The sequence below is a fragment of the Gymnodraco acuticeps genome, unplaced genomic scaffold (assembly GCF_902827175.1).
Source record: "Gymnodraco acuticeps unplaced genomic scaffold, fGymAcu1.1, whole genome shotgun sequence".
Taxonomy (NCBI): domain Eukaryota; kingdom Metazoa; phylum Chordata; class Actinopteri; order Perciformes; family Bathydraconidae; genus Gymnodraco; species Gymnodraco acuticeps.
Window position 1 is genome coordinate 3,966,326 of NW_022990023.1, and position 24,925 is coordinate 3,991,250.

The 24,925-nt window shown below is 41.4% G+C and overlaps 2 protein-coding genes across 6 annotated transcripts in view; both read right to left on the reverse strand.

Moving 5' to 3' along the window:
• Nucleotides 1-779: 779 nt before the first annotated feature.
• telo2 (TEL2, telomere maintenance 2, homolog (S. cerevisiae)) lies at nt 780-10,328 on the reverse strand. Of its 2 annotated transcripts, none has more exons than XM_034214733.1 (21): nt 10,177-10,328; nt 9,187-9,555; nt 8,091-8,368; nt 7,914-7,982; nt 7,266-7,413; nt 7,080-7,182; nt 6,932-7,000; nt 6,698-6,839; nt 5,901-6,037; nt 5,737-5,822; nt 5,148-5,246; nt 4,978-5,063; nt 4,785-4,876; nt 4,483-4,599; nt 4,301-4,372; nt 3,809-3,979; nt 3,624-3,715; nt 3,436-3,535; nt 2,744-2,808; nt 2,531-2,646; nt 780-1,408 (listed from the first exon to the last, which is right to left on the reverse strand). In XM_034214733.1, the coding sequence occupies exons 2-21, from the start codon at nt 9,525-9,527 to the stop codon at nt 1,287-1,289; spliced, it is 2,505 nt and encodes an 834-aa protein (XP_034070624.1). In that variant the 5' UTR covers nt 9,528-9,555; nt 10,177-10,328; the 3' UTR covers nt 780-1,286. The 2 variants fall into 2 exon arrangements, with proteins under 2 accessions (XP_034070624.1, XP_034070623.1); XM_034214732.1 differs by having other exon boundaries at nt 9,187-9,558.
• Nucleotides 10,329-11,289: 961 nt separating this feature from the next.
• rab11fip3 (RAB11 family interacting protein 3 (class II)) overlaps nt 11,290-24,925 on the reverse strand; it is a 35,256-nt gene continuing 21,620 nt past the window's right edge. For 3 of the 4 annotated variants that reach the window (XM_034214726.1, XM_034214724.1, XM_034214727.1), the window contains 9 exons: nt 21,402-21,539; nt 20,507-20,542; nt 20,260-20,353; nt 19,505-19,749; nt 19,032-19,113; nt 18,779-18,916; nt 15,520-15,675; nt 15,243-15,383; nt 11,290-14,634 (listed from right to left, as the gene is read on the reverse strand). In XM_034214726.1, the coding sequence (XP_034070617.1) occupies nt 14,521-14,634; nt 15,243-15,383; nt 15,520-15,675; nt 18,779-18,916; nt 19,032-19,113; nt 19,505-19,749; nt 20,260-20,353; nt 20,507-20,542; nt 21,402-21,539 (1,144 nt within the window). In that variant the 3' untranslated portion in view covers nt 11,290-14,520. The remainder of the gene's footprint in view (nt 14,635-15,242; nt 15,384-15,519; nt 15,676-18,778; nt 18,917-19,031; nt 19,114-19,504; nt 19,750-20,259; nt 20,354-20,506; nt 20,543-21,401; nt 21,540-24,925) is intronic. The other variant, XM_034214725.1, reaches the window with a different exon arrangement.

The window sequence follows — 24,925 nt, forward strand, 5'->3', positions numbered from 1 at the left end:
AAGGCGGGACGGGAGGAGGAGTTAACGGGAAAAAACGAAGAAACCCGAGTCAGTGTCGAAGGTTAGGGGCAGTAGTAGGTAGTAGGCATCCTTGTTCTAATCCATACAAATAATATTCCATTTAATGTTGTTCCCTCTGCCTCTGGTTAGCTAATGTAGAGGGATTTTAAAATATGTTATTGAAACAATCAGCAGCTTTCTTTACCACCATTATGTACATAGTTTGCTCATTTCGTATTCCTTTATTTCACTTGTACCATTGTATCAAGTGCATGTTTTCACTTCCCTATGTCGTCTATGTATTATGTATGTTGTACTGCTTGGACTTTTTTTTATTGGCAACAACTACTCTGTTGCTATTGTTCCTATGAAAAAAAATGCTTCAAATTGAATGTGAAGATAACTCTCCTGATGCAATGAGCACAAAAATGAATTCAGTCTAAATTGAACAGTAATGTATAGTCATTATGTATCCAGATCCTTTCAAGGGGAGCAACCTGCAAACAAAATTGATTTGATGTTGTTGGTTTTGAGATGTGGTGTAAATTATTCATACATAATTATATTACTGTGCCAGGTATGGGTATTTCACACCCTAACTACATGGAATGTAATTGTTTTTATTTGATTCACATTTGGTATGAACTGTTCACTACTGCCCAGTGAAAATCAATCATAACATATCTTTTGTAGTAACTACATCTGTATTTACTACAAAATAATCAATGCCAATCTTTGTACTAAACATGCCAAGGAAATCAAGTCAAGGAAATTGAGAATAAAACTATAAACAACAGTTTATTTAAAAAAAGTCATTGTTTGGGAACATACACACATTTGTCACAGGGTGAAGTAGTAGTATTTCCATTATTTTTGTATATTCACAGGATGTCCTTTGCAAACAAACAACCAGAGTACAGGGACATGCCAGTGCAGGAAAGAGGTGGAGAAGGATATCCTCATAACCTTTATTGGTAGACACAAATGGCATCCTATTCTCCATTCAATCAATATTTTATCTGGTTCATAAATTACACACTATGTTCATCTAAACAATGTAGTGTGTACATGCTTTAGTTATGAACAAAAAGGTAAATACACTTTGGAAAAGGTCTGCCCTCTCTCTGTGTGTTGCCTGTGTGTTCCAGGATAGTGTCGGCAAATATCCGGAGCATCACTTCCATTGACCTCAGTCCTCCGGGTGAAGATGAGACGGAGGTACAGTGAAGCCCCCCCAAGCATCAGAGACACATTCAGTGTTTCATTGTTCATTGTTAGTGCTGCGATCATGTCTCCATGCCCAGTGCTTGTTGATCTTGTAGCTGTTTCTTCAGGCTCTTATCCAGCATGACCAGACTCTGTATGGCCAGATTCCTGCAGTCTTCATCAGGGTCTCCTTCAGCCACATCTGTGGAAATTAACAAAGGGATAGTTTGTGGGGTTGTATAAGGTACTTATTCATAGTCAGTCTATGACCTACAATAGCAATGTACTGCTGTGGACGGGGGCATTCTTTTAGCGTCATAGTAAAATCAATATCAGTTGATTTGACCGCTTTACCTTGCCTTGAGACAGGCCTTTCAATCGGGGAACTGAAATAATTATCTTTGCTCTCTACCAGACTCCTTTGGTTAGTTTGGATTCATAGAAGTCTCACAAAAACACAAGAAAACAAAGCAACTATTTTGTTAAGAAAGGGGGGCAATAACAGCTGTATTGTTAACAGTATGGAAAGTAAGTACCCCATACAACCCCACCTTAAAAAAAATCTGAACTATCCCTCTAACAGCACGAAAATATTATCAACATCTTTAGCTCAAAGACCACCTAGATCTTTCGAAATGATAATGAAAGCAAAATCGTTGATATGCATATAATCCTGGCATTTTCTTTGCACAATTAACAATCGTACGTGGGAGGACAAACTGTGTCAATTGTCATTCAGCTGCAATGTGAAACTACTTTAATCCTCAGAGGGATAAAGAAACATCAAACTGCTGCTGGGCCAATCACGTCATGGACGGTCCTGCAGTACAGGACATCCTTGTTCCTCATCTGTTTCCCAGAAATGCTCAGTCCAGCTGTGTGTGTGTGTGTGTGTGTGTGTGTGTGTGTGTGTGTGTGTGTGTGTGTGTGTGTGTGTGTGTGTGTGTGTGTGTGTGTGTGTGTGTGTGTGTGTGTGTGTGTGTGTGTGTGTGTGTGTGTGTGTGTGTGTGTGTGTGTGTGTGTGTGTGTGTGTGTGTGTGTGTGTGTGTGTGTCATTGAAAGGACATCCCTGACAGAATTACACTATGCAGGTGCAGCCTCAGACATTCGCTCATTTACAAGAATCATGCATTTGAACTGAAGGCTAGTCTATTTTTAGTAAATATAAACAGTGTATTGCTTTATTCATGTGCAATGTTTGAATTAAATCCACAAGTATAAAATAACAGTCCTATAACTGTAAGGGAGATTTCAATAGATGTACTGTATGTCAAAGTTTGAAGACTAACTTTTGTCCCTGGCAGGACAAAAGTTTTCTATTTACCTGCAAGCCAGGTTCTGGTCTCAAACAGCTGCTCGTTCAGGTCCACCAGCAGGTTCTGACTGGGCATGCTCAGAAACACGGAGCAAACAGCGAAGAGGACGCCTCGTCTCACCATCCTGCAACAGACACATTTCCAGTTTAGCAGCCATACATGAATGGCTCCGACTTTTTTATCAATTAACTGTCTGCAACACTTATATGCATCATACGTACTGGTCAACGTGGTAGCGCACCGCCCACACAAAGTCCAATAAAGCACGACCCATCTGTGCAGCTACCTGCAACAACAAAAAACAACACAATAAACGTCAGAAAGAGGTAGAGCTGGGAGAATTGATATTCAAAAATGTATAGGCTAAGTGTGACATTGTGATTTGTTGTGTCAAGCCCTAATTCTGGTCTTAAAAGGTACAGAAATACAACTTTTCCACCTGCTCATAAATCATTTGACTAATTTCTTCTTTTATAATCAAATACATATTGAAATGCAGTTCAAGGGTGCTGTTGAGGTTAAAAAAAAAGCTTAACATTCAATCAATCAATGTTTATTTATATAGCCCAATATCACAAATGTTACATTTGTCTCCGTGGACTTCACAGTTTGTACAGAATATCAGTATGACAATATGACACCCTCTGTCCTTAGACCCTCTGTCCTTAGACCCACTGTCCTTAGACCCTCTGTCCTTAGACCCTCTGTCCTTAGACCCTCACATCGTACAAGGAAAAACTTCCGGAGAAAACCCACAGTTTAAAGGGAAAAATGGGAGAAACCTCAGGGAGAGCAACAGAGGAGGGATCCCTCTCCCAGGACGGACAGACGTGCAATAGATGCCGTGTGTAAATCGAAGAGATAATACATTGAAATGATATCACATATAAAATGGCCAAATGGATAATATTACCGGTGCATTTACTGCCAGGTGCATGAAGAGCCCCAGGGTGTGGATCAACCTGCCCAGTACAAGATGGTCGCCGCCCAACAGGTCAAAGGTCACCTGAGGCCTGGCAGGAAGGTATTACACTCCAGTTTAATTGTACAGAAAACACTACGAGTTTCGAGCTTTAATCCTGACATAAATAATATACTTACTTGTCATAGTTGCTGAGAAGAGGAAAGAAGAAATGTCCGGCAACCGGGGCGTAGCGGTTAGGTGTGGCCTTAGCTGGAGGTTGTGTGGCCCCCTGCAGCAAAATAATAAATGAATATTAAGTTATTGAAGGAGTAAACTTCACTGAAAAAACAAAAAAGGGGAAACATTGATCCACTTTTACTACCTTAGTGAGACGTTTTGTCTTGCTTTGAATCCGCCGCTCTACCACCTGTCTCCAGTGGACAGGGTTGTCACCGGGGTACGGGGTCAGATCAGTGCAGGAAGAAACACCTACTGAAGGACTTCTCTCTTCACTGATTGGCTTAGAAAGCTCCTGTGCTGCCAGGGCAAGGACCTGAGAGAGCAAAACAAAAACCGAGACATGAAAAACAAAAAGTTCAAATCAATCTAGAGTTGCAAAAACGAGTCGATCGACAGAAAGAATATTTTTGTAATGTGTTAAAAAAAATTGTTTTAGACTTTCAAATATTGGTAATTCTTTTTTGAATATCACTTTACTTTTTTGGGGCATTTTATACACCATTATTTATCTGGAAAATAATCTGCAGATTAATTGATTATAATAAATCATCTTAAATTGCAGCCCTAAATGAATCACTGTTTTGTTATTCCAGGCACACCCACAAATCAAAAGTGTAGACGTTTTTCTATTTACCTCCAAGATATCGAGCCGCTGGCGAAGACCGTAGTTCATGGAGTAAAACTCTGTGGTCAAATACTGAGTCACCTATCCCAGAATACAATCAAATAAAATGTAAAAAAGCAGAATAGATGCTTGATATGGCGATAAAGCTGAATGGCAATGATTATTGTAGAAACTAAGGTGATTCTCCTTACAGGGATGCAGTCGGTGACCGTGAGCGCCACCATGGTCGTCTGTCTGAGACTCAGGAAGCCACGTATGCTGTATTTATCCTCCGTGTGAAGAAGCACTTTGGTCAGCTGGACACTGATCTGAAAAAACATATAACCAATCATAAAACATAGTGTCAAAGTCATCTATGTAAGAGTACATTTTCAGGAAAAAGGTTTGTTTTATGGTACAGATATGGGACTCGTCTTTAAAAGGAAAGTGATTGCTCTGATTTCTTATTAAAAGCAATATGTACAGTCATTTTAGTTGTGTGTTCCCATCATACCTCTCTGGCTGCAAAGACGTTCTTCCTCACCAAACCCTCAGCGACCCTCAAACTGAGCTCCACGCGCACCGAGTCCTCAGAGGAAATTAAAGCTGGAGGGGTTAACCGATAAGAAAAATATTAGAGTGGAAGCAAATTAGATTTTAAAATACAAGGTGATCTATGAGATGGAATTGAATCTCTGGAGCCATACTTTCCAGACAGTCTCGTAGGTAGCGCGGAGATTCTTTAGTCATTTCCTGATCCGCAGACATATCGTACGGAGAGAACTCGTCGTCGCTGCACCAGGGAAAGACTCAAAGTTACAAAAAAAACGTCTCACAATAAATACATCAAGTATATCAGAGAAGAGATCATATTTACCTGTCCAGGTCGGAGCCGGGGTCAGATTTGGACTTATTTTGAGATGATGCATTCTGGGTAGATGGAGTTTTTTCACTGGTCTCTTGAGGAGAGGTGACTCTGTGGATGATAGACCTTCTCTTAAATACAATCAATGCCTACAAATACATATCTAAGGAACAAGTTTTATGAGATATGACCCTTTGTTTTTGAGTACAGTTTGCCTTCATGGAAGATCATTTTCTCAAATGCTCTGTTAAACTTAGTAATAAAAGAAAAAACGGTTTATAATTGCTACTTAGATTTTTATTGTCAAGCGCACAACAATAACAGAAGCATGGAAATGTGTGGTTAATTAAAAAAGATCTGAGGCGTCCTTCACCAGGCTCATTAAATATGTAAAAAAGAAAAAACACAACATTAAAAAGTGCTTAACTACCAAACAGTAATGTTTAGTTCATAATATTTAAGTGCTTCTTTCAAATCTTACACAAAACTGATATCCAGTAAAAGCACAGTGCATAAAAGTGTATCATCCGCTAAGCAGTATAAATAAGATTGCAGATATTCTGACTAAGATGCGTAACAGTTATTAGAAAAAGACCCTTACCCGTTCTCAGGCTCCTCCTCTGGCTCCTCTCCAGAGATGGGAGTCATCAGAGAAAGCAGCTCCAGAGTTTCCTCGTCCTGATCGTACTACAACACACAGAATACAAACTCAGACACACGTCTCAATCAGATTATTAATACAATATTTGGTTTTTATCAACGTACCTCGAACTTGAGCTTGGTGTTGTTGAGGTCCATGCGGGCGCTCAGGCACTCCCCCACCACCATGCCCATGTGTCTGATCCGCACCACGCTGCTGTCCAGGTGGCTCTGCATGCCTCCCAGCATGCACTGCAGCAACTCTGAGACACAGCAGAGAGAGCAGAGCTGAAGGCAACATGCTTTATTATCCTCTAAATGTATATTGTCTTATTGAGGCATGGGACAATTTCAAATCACTATTATCTTAAATAATCCACAATATTATCTAAATAGTCATCAAAATATGTTTTATACTCTCACACTTCAAATGCAAGCAAACATACTAGAATCATTTTACATTGCAATAACTTGGGAAGCAAATATTTTTAATTACATCACAGATTCCTTTTTAGTGGACACTATTTTAAGAGAAAAACAAAACAAATGTAGCTATGTTATTCTACACTCTGGGTGCAAATAGCATTGTCGACTATAATCACAAAAAGCATCTGCATAAGTTCATCATCAACCCCCTGCATAAATAAAGGGTACATTAAAAAAGGATACATTCTGTGAGTTTCTTCTTTCTCACATGATAATTCTTATCATATTCTTAGGCTCTATTTTCTCTACTCTGATAGCAAGCTAGAAAGATTTTTCAAATGACTGAAGTGCGGATATTAAAAATTGTCCTGATAATGAAAACTCAACAAGAGCATCTTATAAAGATTGGGATAAAACAGATGTGGAGCCATTCTCATTTCTCATTTGACTGTTGGTTTACTGAGTGCTGCCTTTGAGGCTTTGAACACTGCTTGTACCTGAGCGTAGCTCCTGCAGCTCGGCGTCTCTCAGCAGATTCACACTCAGCAGCAAGGCCTTACTGACATACAGCTGCTGCTCCAGAGGTGTGTGCTTCACTGCACTGGGGTTAGCCCAGGCCTGGGACAGAGCACGCAGCACCTGAGCACACACACACACACACACACACGTCAGAATCATCAATAAATATTATGTTTTGTCAATTTGGGTGCTATATGTCCTGATGCACTCACCTGGAGGAGCAGTGGCCTCCGCTCCCTGTCGGCTGCGAGGTAACCCAGGACAGTTCTCAAAACCTGGGTCTAGGGAGAAACAACAAATCTTCATTAGTTCATCGTAAAGTTATCATTTTTACTGTCAGGCTGCAAGGTATCTTCTTACCTCGTACTTGTACTGCAGTAACAGGAGTTTGTGAGTGACCACATACTGGGCCTTTTTATTGGTTAACACTAGATTCCCAATGATCCTGCCAAAGGCTTCAGGCCTGAAGAAAAGAGGTGGAAACTGGGGTCATGAAGGGCAAATAGAAAACTCAACTACAGGCTGTATAAGCTGCAAGCTGTTTACCCTCTGACGGCCTGCACCAGCCCGGTGAGCACGCTCTCCATCCATCGCTGAGGAACGTTCTGCAGCAGCTTCCAGCAGACCCTCTGCCACACCATGTCGGAGCGCGTGCACACAGACAGCTGGGGGGCCATCACCGCAAACACAGGACCTGGAGGGAGGAAGTAAACATGCATTCTGTGTCTCAATAAACAATTCTCATTATTTCCTAGAGAGTGTAAATGGTCATTTCAGTTTTATGGATGCTAGTAATGCCTATCAGACGTCATCAATATTATCTAGAGCAATTCAAAGCTTCTGGATTCATAAAACACTATGAAATTAACAAATAAACCAATAACCATACATCAATGCCCTCTTTGGTCTTTAATATGTCAAAAATACTATAATAATTTCTCAGATCTCAAGGTGACATCTACCACAAACCAAATATTTTAAAAATAAACATACATGTAATACAAAACCATTACATCTTAAATTAATGTAAAACATCTACAACAATGTTTTTGCCATTTTTTCTCGATACGACACATAGATTATGTATGTAATTATTTTTTATTTAAAAAGATCTTTGGAGTTGAATTTGTATTTGCGAGCACATATTATAACCACTATTCAATTTAGTTTCAGCTAAATGTACAGTGAACTCACCACTGTGGCCCTGGACACACACTTTTCCAAGTGTCTGAGCCACGAAGATCAAGGAGCAGTCTGTGCCATCTGTTCAAAATAGAAATGGTGAGAAATTATCATTTTGATATGCTAAAAATATATCTTCTACATAAATCCATCACATGCTCTTATTATAGGTAAGAGACGTGCCCTCACCTTTCAGTGCTTGGCAGGTCCGCTCCAGAGCAGTGAGCATCTCTGAGGCCAGCAGGGTGAAGTACTGCTGAGGACAGAAACAGGGCTTGTTCTTCAGATGTAACCGGTTGGCGGTGAGGTCCGGCAGCGCCACGATCCGAGCCAGCAGAGTCTCCCTGAGCTGGGGGGAGTCGGAGGGGGCCGTCTGCAGACAGGAAGACCAGAGCAGCGCAGCGAGGCGGCCGCTCAGAAGGAAGCGCTCTGTGATGCTGATCAACAGGTCCAGGCTAGTGCTGGCTCTGTGCAGAGAGACAATAAAGAGAAATGATTAGTTAATGGCTAACATGATATCATCCTCCATTTTGTCCGTCATTGAGGAAGTCCCATTGAAATCTGGGCTTTCTTTTTCAAGAGAGACCTGTGTACAAAATCATTTTTGAAATACTGTTTAAGCATGGACAGAAAGTGAAGCAAAGTGCAGTACAAGTGTGATTGCAAATACACAGATACATTCTTTTAAAATGTCAAAGTGAACTAGGAAACGGCTCGTCACATTTTTCCTGAGCTCCTTTGATTTGGAAGCAGCATGATAATTCCAATTTCACTGTGATCAAGATGTACAGTTGATGTTAAACTGTCCTGTGACCTAAAAAAGATAGCTAATAAATGTTTCGTAGTAGAGCTTATAAATAAACTAAATAGATTGCTGCTTTATTCTATGTGTTAAGGAGCACAATCACAGTTTCATATAACCTGCAATGGTGAATAAGAAATGTGTTACCTATGAAGAAGTGCAGGACACTGGGATTCACAGTTAAAAGGCTTTTATTAAAATATGTTATAATATTGTATTACTCCACCTCTTGTGTACTATTAACAATGTTTATTTGTATGTATTTTCTCTGTCTTTTATGTATTGTCTTGTTTTCTGTGTCATTTTATTTTGTATGTTAATGATAACGTAAAGCACTATGAACTGATATAAATAAACGTACCTTACCTTTAAGGTTGAGGGAGAAAAATGAATGTATACGATATCACAATTTACAACATTGAAGATAATTGTAGTTTAATGGTCTTTTTACTAGCATAGAAGAAATTCTGCAGCACTACTCACTTCAGCTCTGATATTCCCTCCATCAGCACCAGCAGGGCCTGCTCGGGGGGGCCTCTGAGGAACAGGCCGTCCCACAGGTCAGTGCGCTGGGCTGCTGAGAGGCCGAGCAGCCAGTCAGCCTGGATGTTGCTGAGCAGGAACTGAAGGGTGCGGGTGAAGTGAGCTCTGCTGAACTCTGCTCTCTGATCCGGGGTGCTTCTGCTCTCTGGCCCTTCATCCAGGAAAGAGTGGAGGGTTTGAAGAGAGCTGATAATGTCTTCGGGTTCTGTGGATGTAGAGAGGGTCCGGAAACACTGGGCCACGGCCACACGAACCTCAGTGTGCGGGGCAAGGGAGTCCATCTTGAAAATGGTAAGAAGCTGGTTTTACCTGCTAAATATAAACATGAGAAATGGGTTATTCACACCAAAAACACTGAGAACAGGTATTCCAAAAAATAAGTATGAAACTAACTCAAAACAATTCACCGTTGTAGATATAAATAAGTAACTATGAGTCTATTTTGCAAATGTGTATTTAGCTGAAGGCAATATCTAGTTATATTGTTTATTATAGTTCTAGTTCATGTACAGAAAGTATATTGTTTTCCTTGTAAAGAAAACATGTACTTATTGCTTTTGTTCAAATTGTTTATGAACATAACAGTACAATCCAAATGTATACATGTATGTATAGATGTCCTAATATGTATAGAGCTTTGGCAATACTGTATGTCATTATGGTCATGCCAATACAACTATTTGAATTAAATTGAATATCAAAGTATCAAACCAACACTTTGTGGATGTTAAGCCTTAACGCAGAATAATCAAGTGAATTGTGTTTTATGGTAACTCTCCTTTTAACGTTAACCATGTAGTCATTTAGCGACTAATTTCTGTTCACAAAGTACCGTTAACTATCAATGTCAATATTTAAACACACAACAATTTACGTTATAACTGAATTAATGTTAGCTTCAACAGTTTTCCTGTCAACATTGATACGTACCTGGGCATTTGTATTAACCGATCAACAACATAATTCAACAAATAGTATATGGTGGATATCATTTAAAGTCTCTTTGACATTCAAACGTAATTTTTTAGGTTAAATGTTATGTTCCTACTGTCTGTTAAACATGAGCATCCCGCCGTGTTCACTCTGTGTGCTCCATCAAAATACGTCCGTAGTGAGCAGGGAGGAGAAGAAAGGTTCCGGGACCGTCTGACCCGTGAGGCATTCAAGAAAGCAACGGTTTTTGTAATACTTCTAGATGTTGTGCCGGTTGTGCCCCATTAAATGTAAGACGTTTATACATACAGTAAGGAATCATATTTTCTTCAAAAGACTGTACACAATTACATATGTCATGTATTTTTGTTTAAGAATAACACAACATTGAGTGATACAGTAAATAATCCCCTTACATTGAAGAGGTGATTTCAGAATCTGAAATAAAGGGTTCAGGTTTTCCTAACAGTCATATGAGTGGACTACGAATTACAAAAGTTAAAACTATTACTTTATGAGTAATCTGACAGGGTCCATGCAGTATGTCAACAACCTGCAGGTGGCGCTGATAGGTTGGAGACTGGGGGGGCCTATGGAGCTTTAACATGAATGGTGAAATAATAAATATGGGCGAAAATGAAGAGCAGAATAAATCTAACTTTTAGAACATTGAAATGTGGAATTCAGTTATTTAGGTTTATGTGGAAGTGAATGTGCTAATATTATATCGAATATTTTTGAAATACCAACCTGATAAGATTGATTACATACTAATCATAAAAAAGGAAAATTACTTTTGATTAATTGTGAACAACTTACATAACTCCGATGTAAAACACATGAATGCTGAAGTGAGATCTATGATTAAGTGTTGAAATGCTAGAAATGTATAAATAAGAATATTAGTTTAGAGGTACAATATACTTAAATAAATACAGTATTTATGCTAGAGTTGCACAGTGGAATTATTGCACAAATAAACGTGTATTGTTGAGTAAAATGAAGTGTTAATAGTATGTTTGTTAAAATCAAACCCATATTGTGCTGCCAGTATCGGTACAGTACATGCAAACAGTCTAATTTAAACACATGCAAGAAATGAGACAACAGTTTAATTTTATTCCATTTATTTTTCTAATCTTACTTTCACTGCTTACCTTTAAATTGTTCTTTTTTTACAATGACTGAATTGATATTTGCCCCAGTAACAATTAGGATTAGCTCATTTGGGGATATTGAAAAATAATATACAGCTGTAACCAATACTGTTATAATTTATACATTTATCTTTGAAAATAGGAATAAATGTAACTTTTACAATTTCTCTTTTCTACAATATTCTCTTTTAATCTTCCCATGTCGCATAATGGCAAGCCATGCACTACTCCAGTAGTGATGTTTGTGCCTTGAGCAGACTTTCTTTGGACACTGGAAGTGAGCGAGAGAGAAAGTTCACCAAAAAAAAATGACAATTCATATTTACAGTTTAGGTTATCATCATTATAATTTAACAGACTGAGAGTCACATGGTCAGTGCTTTCCCCAGGGCTCATCGTCAAGTTAGTTTAGAGGCAGAGTTTGAGACACAGAGGCACAGTGTTTAGACTAGCAGGCCAGTTTTCCTTTCCTTTCAGAGTGTGTTGATTTATTAGAACAGTTACCGAAAGATCACGGACCCTGATGGATCAAATAATCAGTTAACGTTGAATCTGTCTTTGGTCATTCGGAGTAAATTTGGTGGTTAAAGTGCAGTCACCTTCAGCTCTGCTCAAAGGGAATGTTTTGTCAGCTCTGCGTTTACTTATTCTGTTGCCTCAAACTATCTGTCAGACACAAAAATAAGAAGCAGGGAGAGAACTAAGTGAAGCATCACCTGCTGCGTTCAAGTGTCTTCCCAAAGAAGGAGGAATTAGCATAAATAATGAAGAATTAAATCAGTTGGGGCTATTAGGTCTCATAATTAGATTTTTCAGTCAAAACCAAAGGGTCTGAATCAGAGATATACAATACAAATCTGTGTTTCCATGCAGGACCTGACTCCATCTGGGAAGACAACAGTAGAAACTGCAGAACGTCTGAAATCACAACCCTGAGGAGGCCGCGGCGGCGTCAGCGTTATGGAAGAGCGCCGCGACCTCGACTCTGCGTTTTGCACACGACGGAAAACGCTTCCTCTAAATCCAGTCAATTTCTCCCAAAGATTCATTCAACCTCTCCCCTTGTGAATTCAAAAAAAATAATGTACAAAGATATATATATTCAGCGGAACAGATCACAGAGTGCGAGTTTGTGTCAATTGATGAATAAATATCTGCATGTGATTTCAAAACGAGAAGGAAAGAGATACTGTACACGCTACATGCTAGAGAAGAATACAGGCAGCTGTCTCTCAGCATAAGACAAGAAGAAATGTTCTTCCCACTATAAAAATACCTAGAATCTAGAATGAGTGTAGAAAAACTTTACATGTACAAGTCATTTACATCCAAGGCCATTTTTCCATGGAGTGGCAGGTGAAGTAGAGCGGTGAGAAAATAGGACTTCTTCTTAGCATATTGGTGAAGAAACACATCAACCGGCTTCCTTTAAACCAGAAATCCTTCAAGATGTCTGTCCAAAACCAATGGCTGCGTAGCACCGATAAGCACGGCCTCAGTCCAGAATCAGTCCGTACGGATTGGAAAAGGCAGATGATGCTCCGGCAGAGGAAATAAAGAGAATCCATCTGCCCTCCACCAATGTCCACTTCTTGCCAAGCGTTATTGCTACCAAAGTCTGCCGTGTCTCTCCAGGTCTGAATAACGATATAACTGACCAAAAACCAGCAGAAAAAAGCTCACCTGAACTCTCGACGGCTGAAAAAATACAATATGTAACTGAAACGAAACCTTTTAGGACATGGCTGCGAAATGTAGTATTCTTGAATCGATTTGATATGACATTTAAATGAAATGGGTTTCACTATCATACAGTCTTCAAAACTATCTTCATTTATGATTTGATCCCTTCACAATAGACATTTCCTTTTATATACATCAACAAAACAATAATGAAATCAAAACAAAACTTAGTGCAAAGTACAACCATTTGATTATTCACATACAACTTGTCGAATGTCAGCATTTTTCAGTCATCAATTACTTTGACTGACATTAAATCACCTGTGCAGCAAAAAATTAAGGTTGGTTACCTGGATTAACTTGCTCCCCATTACTTTCACTCAGCAAGAGAACACTGGGGTCAGGTGGGCTGAACTAAAAAAACAAACAAAAAACTACAAATCCCAGAATCACTCTTCAGTTTCCCTTCATGCGTAGTTCAAGTGTTTACGTGTCAGTATAGCAGGTTATATTTGTCAGTTACAGTACCCATTCACTTAGTGACTTATTGAATATTTGTGCCAGAGGGAGTGATGGGAAATGTAGTCTTTTTGTCCAACACTTGAGGTTTCCAGCCCACCTGAGCTCCGGGACTCTGTTTCATCGTAAAACAACAAATTGAAGCAAATCATAAACAACCCAGTTCCTTCATTTGGGACATCGAAGCTTATATTACTCGCTAGTGTCACCGAGCTTTTACAAAACCTTTAAGCAACACTGCGCAAAATAAATGTCAAACACCTCACACACACACAAAGATCCCTCAGGGCATTTCTGATCCTCAACGCCTAGAAACGTCCCTCACTTGGGTCCGATGGAAAGGACAGTTAGAGGACAGAATTAAGGAAGCACCGCAAGCTTTAAACACGTTAAAGACAAATCAAAAGAGGAACTGCCGCTCCGATCTCCCGCCCAGCTTCATACGGCTTTCTCTCTTGTGAATAAAACACAATTCAGCCTGGTTCAGGGGATCGAAGCCTCTTACTTACCACCATCTCAGTAACACTTCACTGACTGAACTGAGGCATGTGATAATGGATCACCTTTCATATAAGGCCTTTCGGTACCTGTCTGATTGAGTTTCAGCTCAATCAGACATTGACACTTTGAAGATTCTCTACTTTTTAACAGTAAGACTCGGGTCCCTCTAGCCAAATACATGGAGGTCACCAGAACCCAAGTGTATTCAGGAGGGCTAACACACACACACACACACTCACAAATAAGCACAGACTTGAGGGATATGGAACTGAAAACTGCTTGATTTTCACCGTCAGACTTCTTAGAAATCTTAGATCCTTCTCTTTAAGGGGGGGGGGGGATGAGTCGAGTGCGTCGTTGTTTTCCTACCAAAATGGTGTCTGAGTATTTTTACATCCTCTCTTGGTAGCTTTCTTTAAGTCTCCGGTTGTTTCCGACAGCCTGAGGAGTCACTGTGCGCGGCCGTCTGGCTGCTTGGAGTCTATTTGACCTCGAGGATGGAGGGGTTGCACTCCATGATGGCCACGATGATTTTGTCGATGTAGTCCTGGAGTCTGTAGTTGATCTCTTCTTGTTTGTGGACCGCCTCCATCAACTACAGACAGAGAGGCAGAAGTCAGAGGAGAAAACAGTGAAAACACGGAATAAAACTTGCCCATATCCAGTGGTGGATTGCACTAAGGATATTTACTCAATAGTACTAAATTACTATTTTGACATAACCTGATATATTTGATCAATTTTGTGATACTCTATGGACTTACTTCACTACACTTCAGAGGTAAATATTGTAATTTTTACTGCACGGCAATGATTTACCCACTTTTACATGTAAAAATAAACATGCTATGCTTCAAAGTATTTAAAATGGTCTCAACTTGACCAGACTAGAAGAATACAACTCTCTAAAATGCAATATTTGGTGGTAAAAACTGAATATTACTGCTCTATAATACTTTGAAAGGAGACTTTTGGGACAATGAATATTTCAACTTTTGATACTTTAAGCACTTTTTTGATGACAATACTTCTTTACTTGTAGTTCAATATTTTAAATCTGGACTTTTCTTGTTAATGGAGTTTTTCCAAACACTATTTTACCTCAGTAATGTATCGGTACTTATTCTCCAACTGCCTATAAATAAAAAGGGAAACCAACAAGGAATATGTTTTGCATCTCCCTTCCTGTGCTCTGAAACACACCTCTACACGGGACACGTTGTTGATCTCAGCTGCCAGCGAGTCGGAGAAAGACGCCGACATCAAGTTCTTGGCTCCCTGGATGCTGAGGTTGATGATCTGTCCGTTCAGCTCGTCGTTCTGCTCCTTCAGGCTGCGGTTGTCCTGGAGAGGATGACACAAATGAAACACATCGTAAAAACAGCATCCTAAATCATTCTTCCATTTCAAAACAGTCTGGTCAAAGTGATAGAATGAGAACAACATGGATACTCCGGGTTTCTCAGAATGTGCGTGCTACCTGTTTGAGTCGTTTGATCTCCTGCTCCAGCTCGGCCTCTCGGGTGCGGGTCTGGTACTCCTGCAGCCCGGCCCCGGGTGTGCGTCCTCTCTTTGCTTCGGCCTCCAGCTTGTAGAGCTGTAGATGCTCCAGCTGCTTACGCAAGTCCTCAATCAGCTGAGGTACGAACAAATCAAGACACATCAGTTATTAAAGTTGATAGAAATATAACAGAATGAGGCAAAAAACACACTTTATAATTTAGACAGGAACATTTGACACATGAGTAAAGCTTTAAACAGTATAGAGGGCTGCAGACAAGACATATTTGATGTCTACCACGGAAGTTAGCATCGCCCTGGTTTGAATTTGATTTTCATAATTTGTTTAATGTCTCTGATAACCTGCTCCCCAGATGCCACCGGCCTGGAAACCACCACAGGCGGTGGCACACCAGCCCACACAGCACTACCAGCGAGATCGTTGCCCAAAATCATATGTATCCCATCAAGTGGCAACACGGGACGCACGCCGATAGACACAACTCCCCGCACCAGCTCGCAATCCAGCACTATTGTATGCCGTGGCACAGGGATCAAGCCCATCTCCATGCCCCTCATCAGCACAAAATCCCCCGTTTCTGTCTCTGACGAAAAAGGCAACACTGACTCAACAATGAATGAGTATCTAGCCGCTGTATCACGCAACACCTTAATCGGCACATATTTGTCACTACCGACTACTGATACAACAGCTTCAGTGATGAACGGCTCAAAACCAGAACCCGCATCCGGGTCGGCACAAACCGGCTTCTTATCAGGCACCATGCCCGAGCCTACACCCAACGGTTTTTTATCCAACACGGCAGAACAACACATGGCTGGAGCATGTGGTGACAAACGAGGCTTCCCCTTAGTTTCCAGCAACGGACACTGCTCCTTCCAATGACCCCCTCCTCTGCAATAATGACATAGGTCCACTTTGGCCCCCTCGGGTCGCCCTGTACCTACAAATCTACGGGAGGAGCCTGGTGACAACTTTGCACCACTGCGGGCATAGCCATTGTCTTCTCCACGTTTCCAATCACCCCTAGAATACTTCTCAGTAAAACTGCCCTTATGTGTCAACACAAAATTGTCCGCTAATTCAGCAGCTCCAAACACGGTGGAAGGTTTCTGTTCATTCACATAAGTGGCCACACGCTGAGGGAGAATGTCTTTAAATTGTTCCAAGACAATGAGCTCACAAAGACCGTCAAAACTTGCAACCTTTGCTGCCGCGCACCACCGCTGAAAATGAGAAGTTAAATCACGGATAAACTCCACATGCGTCTGCTTATCTCCCTTGACCCAACTTCTGAACCTTTGACGATACGCTTCAGGAACCAGTTCGTAAGACTTCAACACCGCTGATTTTACTCTATCATAGTCCAAAGCATTTTCGCCACAAACAGCTGAATAGGCTTCCTGTGCTCGCCCAGTGAGTACACACTGAAGTAACAGCACTCTGTCCGAATCTGACCAGTTTCTTGCCTCTTGAGTGAAAAAATTGTCCGGGTCACGCTAATTGAACTTTGGCACTAATCGCAAGTAAGAAATGATATCGCCAATGCCTGATGCCGACCTATCACCAACATCCTCCCCTGGAGAAAACTTGCCCTCTCCCATCAGCCGTAATCTAGCATGTTCCACCTCACATTTCATCTTTTCCACCTCCAGCATCTTCTCCACCTCTAAACGCTTCTCTACCTCCGGCTGCTGACCCCTCATCTCCAACAGCAACTTCTCCTGCTCCAACCTCAACTCCAACTTCTCCTGCTCCAACCTCTCCTGATCAAACTGCATGGCCAAAATCTCCTTTTGCTGCTCGAACGTCAAACCAGCTGCCTGAACCACTACCGGCACGAACCCTGCCGCACCAGACTCACTCTTCTGCAACACCCCCTGCTCAAACAAAGATGACACAATGACAGTTTTAATGTCATGTTTCCGCTTGCTGAATGTCATAGTGCTCTGCTATTTCAACCAACTGCGCCTTCTGGCAATCATCTAAGAAAGACACGGAGGGCGCATCCACAAACGCTGACAAAGAAGCCATAATAGCCAATCAGAAAGCAAAGTATTAACCTGCCAACACGCATGGGCATAAGATTAACCCAACAGAGAATTTCCCCCTAACTGCCTAAACTAAATCTTCCTAATCTCACCTAGTCTTCATGTGGCTTGCGGCGGGTAATTACGCACTGGAACCCGGCGGAGTTATGGAGCGACCTGCACGCAGGTAACACCAAGAACTCACACGGACCTGCCCCCGAGACAGCTGTCCGAAAACAGCTGACACTAACCACACAACACTATGAAAACAAAAAAAACAGGCAACCCAAGGGGAAACGCCACTTAAGCCTAGCGGGGAACATCTCTTTTACAAAAGCGTAACAAACGGCAACATCTTACCCTCTGATTGGCACACAAAACCTGACGACATGTCAAACACTACAGCTTCCTGAAACCCAAAAGACATGATGTGTCCCCCAATAGCAGTGACAAGCCAGCACACAGCTGGACCACAACAATGAATCAGCTGCTCAATGACACCATGTGCTCTGAGGCTGAGCACTACACAAACTTTTTAAACAAATAACCCGTTGGACGAGCCCCCATTTGTTGCGACCTGGCTCAAAAGGCCACAACAAAAAGGAGACGCAACATGTCAACGGGTAGGTCAAGGTGTTTATTTGCACCACACTGTTCAAGTCAACTCATGGTTTATACTCATCAGAGCCGGGTGCCTGCAGGAAAAAGCAGAGCGAGAACAGACGGGAGCAGAGAGGCTTTAAATAGCTGCAGAGCACCAGACCCAGGTGCCCTGAGTTACTGCAATCAGTGCAGCCAAGACAGGACAGCCACACCCTCTCCACTGATGAGACATGAGGGGCATCGCACAGACTCACATGTTTTGTGTTGCCGTAGAACAGCTAAATATTTTAGGAAGGTGTTAACACAAGACCTTTTTTCAGGCATCTAACCAAAACCTATTCTTGGAGACAGGGGAGCTGTGAAACAAAAATGATAACTCCTATCAAGGTTTAAGGACACTTCAGAGGGAAATGTTGTACGTTTTACTGCACTGCAATGATTTACCTACTTATTACATGTAAAAATACACATGCTTCAAAGTATTACAAATGGTCTCAACTTGACAAGACTAGGAGAATACAACTATTTGAAATGCTGCAGAGCTCTGTGGACTGTTTGTTTTGCACACAGAGAAAGCGCTCCACCTCCTGCGTGTTCTCCTTCTCTTTCTGGCTCTGGTGGCGCTCGTGGCTCAGCTTGTCGGCCATCTTCCTCCGGGACTCCGTCTCCTCCTGCAGCCGGTCGCACAGCGCCTCTGACTCATCCTGAAGCTTCCTCTTCTCCTGGCAACCACAAACACAGAAATAAATGTGAGGAGGACGAGCAGTGTTCAGACACATGGTTAATGAAATCTGAAAAAGCAAAAACACCCAGGAGATGAGATATGTTTTCTCTCACCTCCTCTAGTCTCTCGATGTTCGCTCTGAGACAGGGAACGCACGACCTCAGCTCGCTGTTCTCCTCGTCCAGCTGCTGCAGCCTGAGACACACACAATCCTCATCAGAGACCAACAGCACAGCCATGAAACAACACATCCCGTTTGAGTATTGTAAACAACACTACACCACAGGGACACTTGCTATAGCAGATTAGTGCCAGAGGGTGGCAGTGTAGAGCCACGGTTCCTCCAACAACCAGAAAACGTTTGGTGTTACATGATCAAATATGTGTTTAGTACGCCATTAAACCTCATACAGCAAACGCAACAACGGTACAACCTTAAAACTAGTGAGGGTATCAAAAACGAAATGTTTTGTTTGCAATATCATGTTGAAATGATCACTAAGTATCAAAAACATAGAACACATAGATATTAACAGCTGAATGTTAAATGCTATACACGTTAACCCGTCTTTCCTCCCCCGCTCACCTGGCCTGCAGGTTCTCCAGCTCCACTCCTCTCTCCCTCTCCAGCTTGATCAGCACCTCCTTGTGGCGCCGGGTCTCCTGCTGAACCTGCTCGTCTGCGTAGACCTCCTGCTCCTTCAGCTGCTCCTCCAAAGCGTTGGCCCGGTGCACGAGGTGGAGGTTCTCCTGCCGCAGCCGAATGTGCTGCTCCCCCGAAGCCTCCGACTCCTTCTCCAGCTCCGCCACTCGACGCTCCAGGAGCAACACCTGGAATAGGCACATTTTTTAAAAGGTTAGTGACTAACATTGAAATGTATTGTAAAAGCATGTGTTTAAAGGGGCCTTATTCTGATCATTTTCAGGCTGTGATTGGTCAACCGCTAAGAGATGTCCCACCCTTTAGCCTATCACGTACAATGTGTTGGAGCGCTAGCCAATAGAAGTGCAAGTGTAACATAGTGTTGTCACTGTGTTCTGGATGTAAACAAAGGAGTCCAATGGAGTCGTTTCAGGGAGGGGGGGGGGTTTGTGGGAGAAAGTGAACTTTGAGATTTTAGACTTTACAGACCATTTACATGAATACATAAACCTAAATAACAAACTACAGGAGAGGAAAGATACCCAAAAAAAAGTATAATTATAAGGCCCCTTTAACTGACAGTAGGAAAAGCTCCTTGTATCTGGAACAGCGACTGTAACAGGTGAAAATAAGTAACGGGAGGATTGTGAAAAAGCGTTGCGGAAAAATATTATCCGTTAACTTCCTCCACAGCTCACCTTGTCTGTGATGTCGTTATCTGCGAGCTCCAGGATGTCCCGCGTCAGGTCGCTCACAGTGTCCAGAGTCATCGAGCTGTTTTGGAGGAGATGTCTGCACGAGGAACGGAGAAAACGTAAATCCATAGAGCCAGTTCACATTTCATACACTGCTTTGTTTCTGTGTGCCAAACATGACTATCTATTACAATGATTGTAGAAATATGAACACCCTGCCCACTGAAATTAGAGCAACCATTTGGCTTACCTTGCTACTTTCTTGCTGGACAGCCTCTTGCCAGCACTGGACGGGGAAACAGAACAACAGGAAAAGTGGTCAGGAAGAGAAAAAGGATAAAAGGAAAGAGACACCATCTCCTGGTATCTAACCCCCCGACCCTCGATTTGCTAACCCCACAGAAAACAAAAAGGCACGATGATGTGGATCTTTACTTAAAAATCACTTGTTTCACAGCAATCCCACACAAACACATGTATTAACAATGTCTATCAAGTGCTGATTAAGGATCAGTTCTGACCTGTGACGGCAGTACAGAAACCCCTAAATTTGGAAATGCCAAAGTTCGGAATCATGCCATTAAGTAGCTGAACCAACAAATAGGATTTCAGTATTAGTACGCTTCTGTAACACAACTACTGGTCAGTAATCCTGGATCAGCTGTTCCGATAAAAACAAGTTATTTGAAAAGCTTTGCTCCACTTCCAGCAGTCATTCAGCAACAACTCAAATGAAGCATGATGACATGATGTGGAGAGAAGAACACACTGAAACAGACGCCACTCACCTGCAATACCTGGGGTCATTATTTTTTTAATAACGCAATACATTTACAAGCTTGTTTTGAGATGAGCAATATGTATTTTATGCATGAGTGACAAACCAAAATAGTAACAATGGACTACCATGATCCAAAAAAATTCATCGGAGCGACTGAAATAGATTTTCCATCATTAAACACTAAATGTTGAATGTTCACACACACTGCAAATCACACAACAAGAGGGCGCAGATGAAAAAACACTGTGAAAAGTGCAATCTGTAACATAACACACACGATGAGAACATGCATGACACTGCGTTTAATCACCGCAAACACATTCACAGAGCCTGCAGTCGGCGTGGGGTGTGAATGACGGGTTACCTAGTCATCTCTAGGAAATTGAGGCGAGTGGAGAGGTCCTCCAGGCGACTTATTTGTTTGTGGCACTGGCTACAGAAAAAGTCCAGCGCCTCCTCCCTGAGGAAGCTCTGAAAGCAGTCAGGTAAGGCAGCGGTGGCACTGGAAAGAGGAAACAAGGGGGAGGAAGTGGTGAGTGAGGTGGCGAGTGAGGTGGGACAGGAACACCTTTGAGGGGGTGCAGGAGGAGATCGTGAAATCCACAGGAGAATTTAAGGGAGTAAAGTGGGAGGGAGACGTGAAACAGGCTGCAGTGTGGCTGTGTTTCTTTGTGAAAGGAGACAAAACGTTATCAGAGGAAGATTGTGTTGCTTTTCTTCAGTGTGCCGTTTTGTTCATTTCTCATTTTGACCTTGGCTTGTTTGCAGACAGCCAACAGAATGGTTAAAATTAAGCTAACAACTTAAGCTCTCGAGCAAATCAAGGCAACACGCAGACGATTATTTCATTGTTCCGGATTCTGCGGCCTCTCCTCACATCACCTCCGCCGGCTGATTGTCTATTCAGGCAGAGAGCCAGGCATTCATTATGCAACACGCTGGCACAGCTTCCTGTTTATGTAGGCAGAGAAACGTGGCGGGGCAGACTTCTCAAGTGTTTGCCACTTGATGGCCGTACGCGCTGTTGTTCCCTGATAGTGTGAAGGATGACTTTGTTGCTTACAGCCATTTCTGTTGAGCAGAAGTCAAAGCGCTGTGATATGTAGATACATGTGGGTGTGTGTGGGGGGGGTGTGTGTGTGTGTAGGCAGCGTCGGTACATGCGCCATCAGTGAGCACGATTGGCTCAAAACACAGTGACGCATTCACAGTGAGTGGGTGAAGTTTGTGGGAAGCATGATTTTCTTTTTTAGCCTAACCACCAACAACGTGTAAGCCATGTGATCTTTCACAGGCAGTATGTGATTCAATGATGACTTTTATTTCAACCATAATTTAAGGTAAAAAATATGCAATAACATACCAAGCAAGATCAAAAATCCATTAAGACTGTTGTACCTGTAATATTACTAATTAACTCTAATAATTCATCTTCTAATATATTGCCCTTGTCATCATCTTGTTATACTTACTTTTCTGTATATTCAAATAAATAGTACATTATTTAATAATCCTTAATAGTTATATTTATTAATTAATACTTACTATAAAATATTAGAATATTTTGTGTATATTTATTTACATTTTTCAAATGTTATACACCTTCTAAACAGTTTTGTATAACTGTGTTTATGTTTGAACCATTATACACCAACCTATTTGGCAATATATACCGAATTCAGATTACTACTTATAAGCAAGTAAAGTTTATTTTAATTTTTTTTTAAAAAGGAGTATTTCCATTTTGTCAATGAGCTACAAAAACTAGGCTCAGAACATTAAGAGCATCCCGGTAAGGCAGATCACGGAAATATCCCCCAATAGTTCTGTCCACCAGCCCAGTTTGTTAGATATTCCTCTTGGTGTCTGAACCCAGCCCAACAAAACAGCCACCTCCTGTCCGTCCTACATGTCTTGTTCACCCTGAAGTAAACCGTGTGAAACATTTACTCTCAGGATCACAAACAAGAGCAAAAGAAGGCACAGTTTTAGGATTTGGCCCCACACTTTCAACAACATTGCAACAGTGAGAGTAACACTGATGGAATGAACTTTGTATACACTTGATTTATCTTCGCCCTTCACGAGAAAAGGAGCCTGATAAGCAAGTCTCCAGAAAGCTCTTATCAACATGTGTCCTCCGTGTCTTTGTTAAAAGAGAAACATTTTCTACAAAGAACGTAAATAAGGACATTTAAACCGGAGCTGAGAATGTAACAGCGTCACACCTCGTATCAGGCAGCAGGGATGAGTCAAAGAAAGTCTTAGTTTAATAATATTCAGGCTGCCAACACTTTAAAATGCAGAGCTCCAGACTGCGACCAAAATCGTTGCATACCCGATCAATTTTTGGGGAGTTAAAAATGTCTCGTAATTATCATTGGGGACCCGGTCCAATTCAGACACTCTCGATTCCAACACCGCCTCCAAAATCTCAACATTCAACTTAATGAGTGAACCAGTTTTAAGCACGTAGGGAGGGCCGTGCTCACTTCGTAGCCACTAGCTCACAAGACCCAATTAGTGCCTCTGAGAAGAAAACCTTGCTTGCTTTTCCGTTCACAGCTACTGTAATGTGTAAATGGATCACTTGTCCACACGAGCATGTTTTTTCTTTTGTGTGGGTTTTGAGACCAGTTCAAACATACGGTGTACGTAGAGCTCTACCAAACAATCAATTTAGCTGTTAACGTGTTTCAAAAGTAAAGCGGTCTATGGCTGATCAAAAGATATAATGTAAAGTATTTTTTTCCATACAGCAGTTGTGGGAGCAGTGAAAAGACCTCAATAACATACTGTAGATAAAGTGAACTGAATAAACCAACCTTCACATCTTGAAAAAGTACAACCTAAACTCATTTTTAAACACCAGAGGTCTGTACAGTTTAAGCATTGGCGTAAAGGTTTAAGAAACAATCCATTTGCTGTCATTGTTTTTAAAAACATAGCAGCCTATGGCTAATTATTTAAAAAAATGAGAAGAGAGAGTAAAGGACAACCAGACGTACTGACTCCACTGATAAAGAGTTCAGGCAGCGATAGACCGACTGTCATTGATCTAAACCAGGGGTATTCAACTCAAATTCAACGAGGTCCAGTTAGAGAAAATCTCCCCATGCAAAGGTCCGGAACATCAAAATGTCTAAGTTGCTTTATGAATTAGTGTGATATATATTGAAGTAGCTGTAGCTTTATCAACGTCTGCATGTAATCAACAACTGACTGCCAATCAAATAAAGAAAGTACAATTCATAAACAACAATATGTACAGATATACAGTAAATACTGTGGATATGTGTAATGTTCCTCTCGGGCTGCATTTAAAAATAAATAGAGAAAATACATAAAATAGATTGTGAAAATGTGTGCATCTTAAAGTGCTTCATTTTAGATAAATAAAATAAAGTGTAGCAGCAGCTTGAGTTTCTCTTTGTTAACCGTTTCACATCATGACTTAACAGTTTCAGCCGATTATAGAACAATATCAGTCTTTACATCATAACAATTGAACAGTTTTAAAGTTTCTCTTTCTTTCCCTCTTATATTGCAGTCCCTCACTCGCTTTTTTTAAATTCAGTGCGAGAATTGAGCTCGAGCTTGTCCTGCCAGGAGTTTAAATCTGGGCTGAAATTGTGTCAGGGCCATTCTCATACACACATGCAGGTGCTCATTGGTTAGCCCCGGTTAGCCTGCCCTGGAACGATATTTAGTTTTAATTTTGATCCTGGTCGACTGATCATATTGGGCTCTGAGACTGCTTATTTGTTGTGACCTCAGTTCTGACTTGAGAGGGAATGTTTGGTCAAACACTTTGTGTGTTGTCTCATAGTGGTGTTTTGGCACTTTTAATGAGCGCCACAGTCTCTGAACAAATGAGACACACTGGTT

Coding starts and splice junctions, on each gene's coding strand:
- telo2 (XM_034214733.1), bottom strand. CDS start 9,527: ATGGACTCCCTTGCCCCGCACACTGAGGTTCGTGTGGCCGTGGCCCAG. Junction 6,840..6,931: donor GGAGGCCACTGCTCCTCCAG/GTGAGTGCATCA, acceptor GTGTGTGCTCAG/GTGCTGCGTGCTCTGTCCCA. Junction 4,600..4,784: donor ACGTCTTTGCAGCCAGAGAG/GTATGATGGGAA, acceptor ATGTTTTTTCAG/ATCAGTGTCCAGCTGACCAA.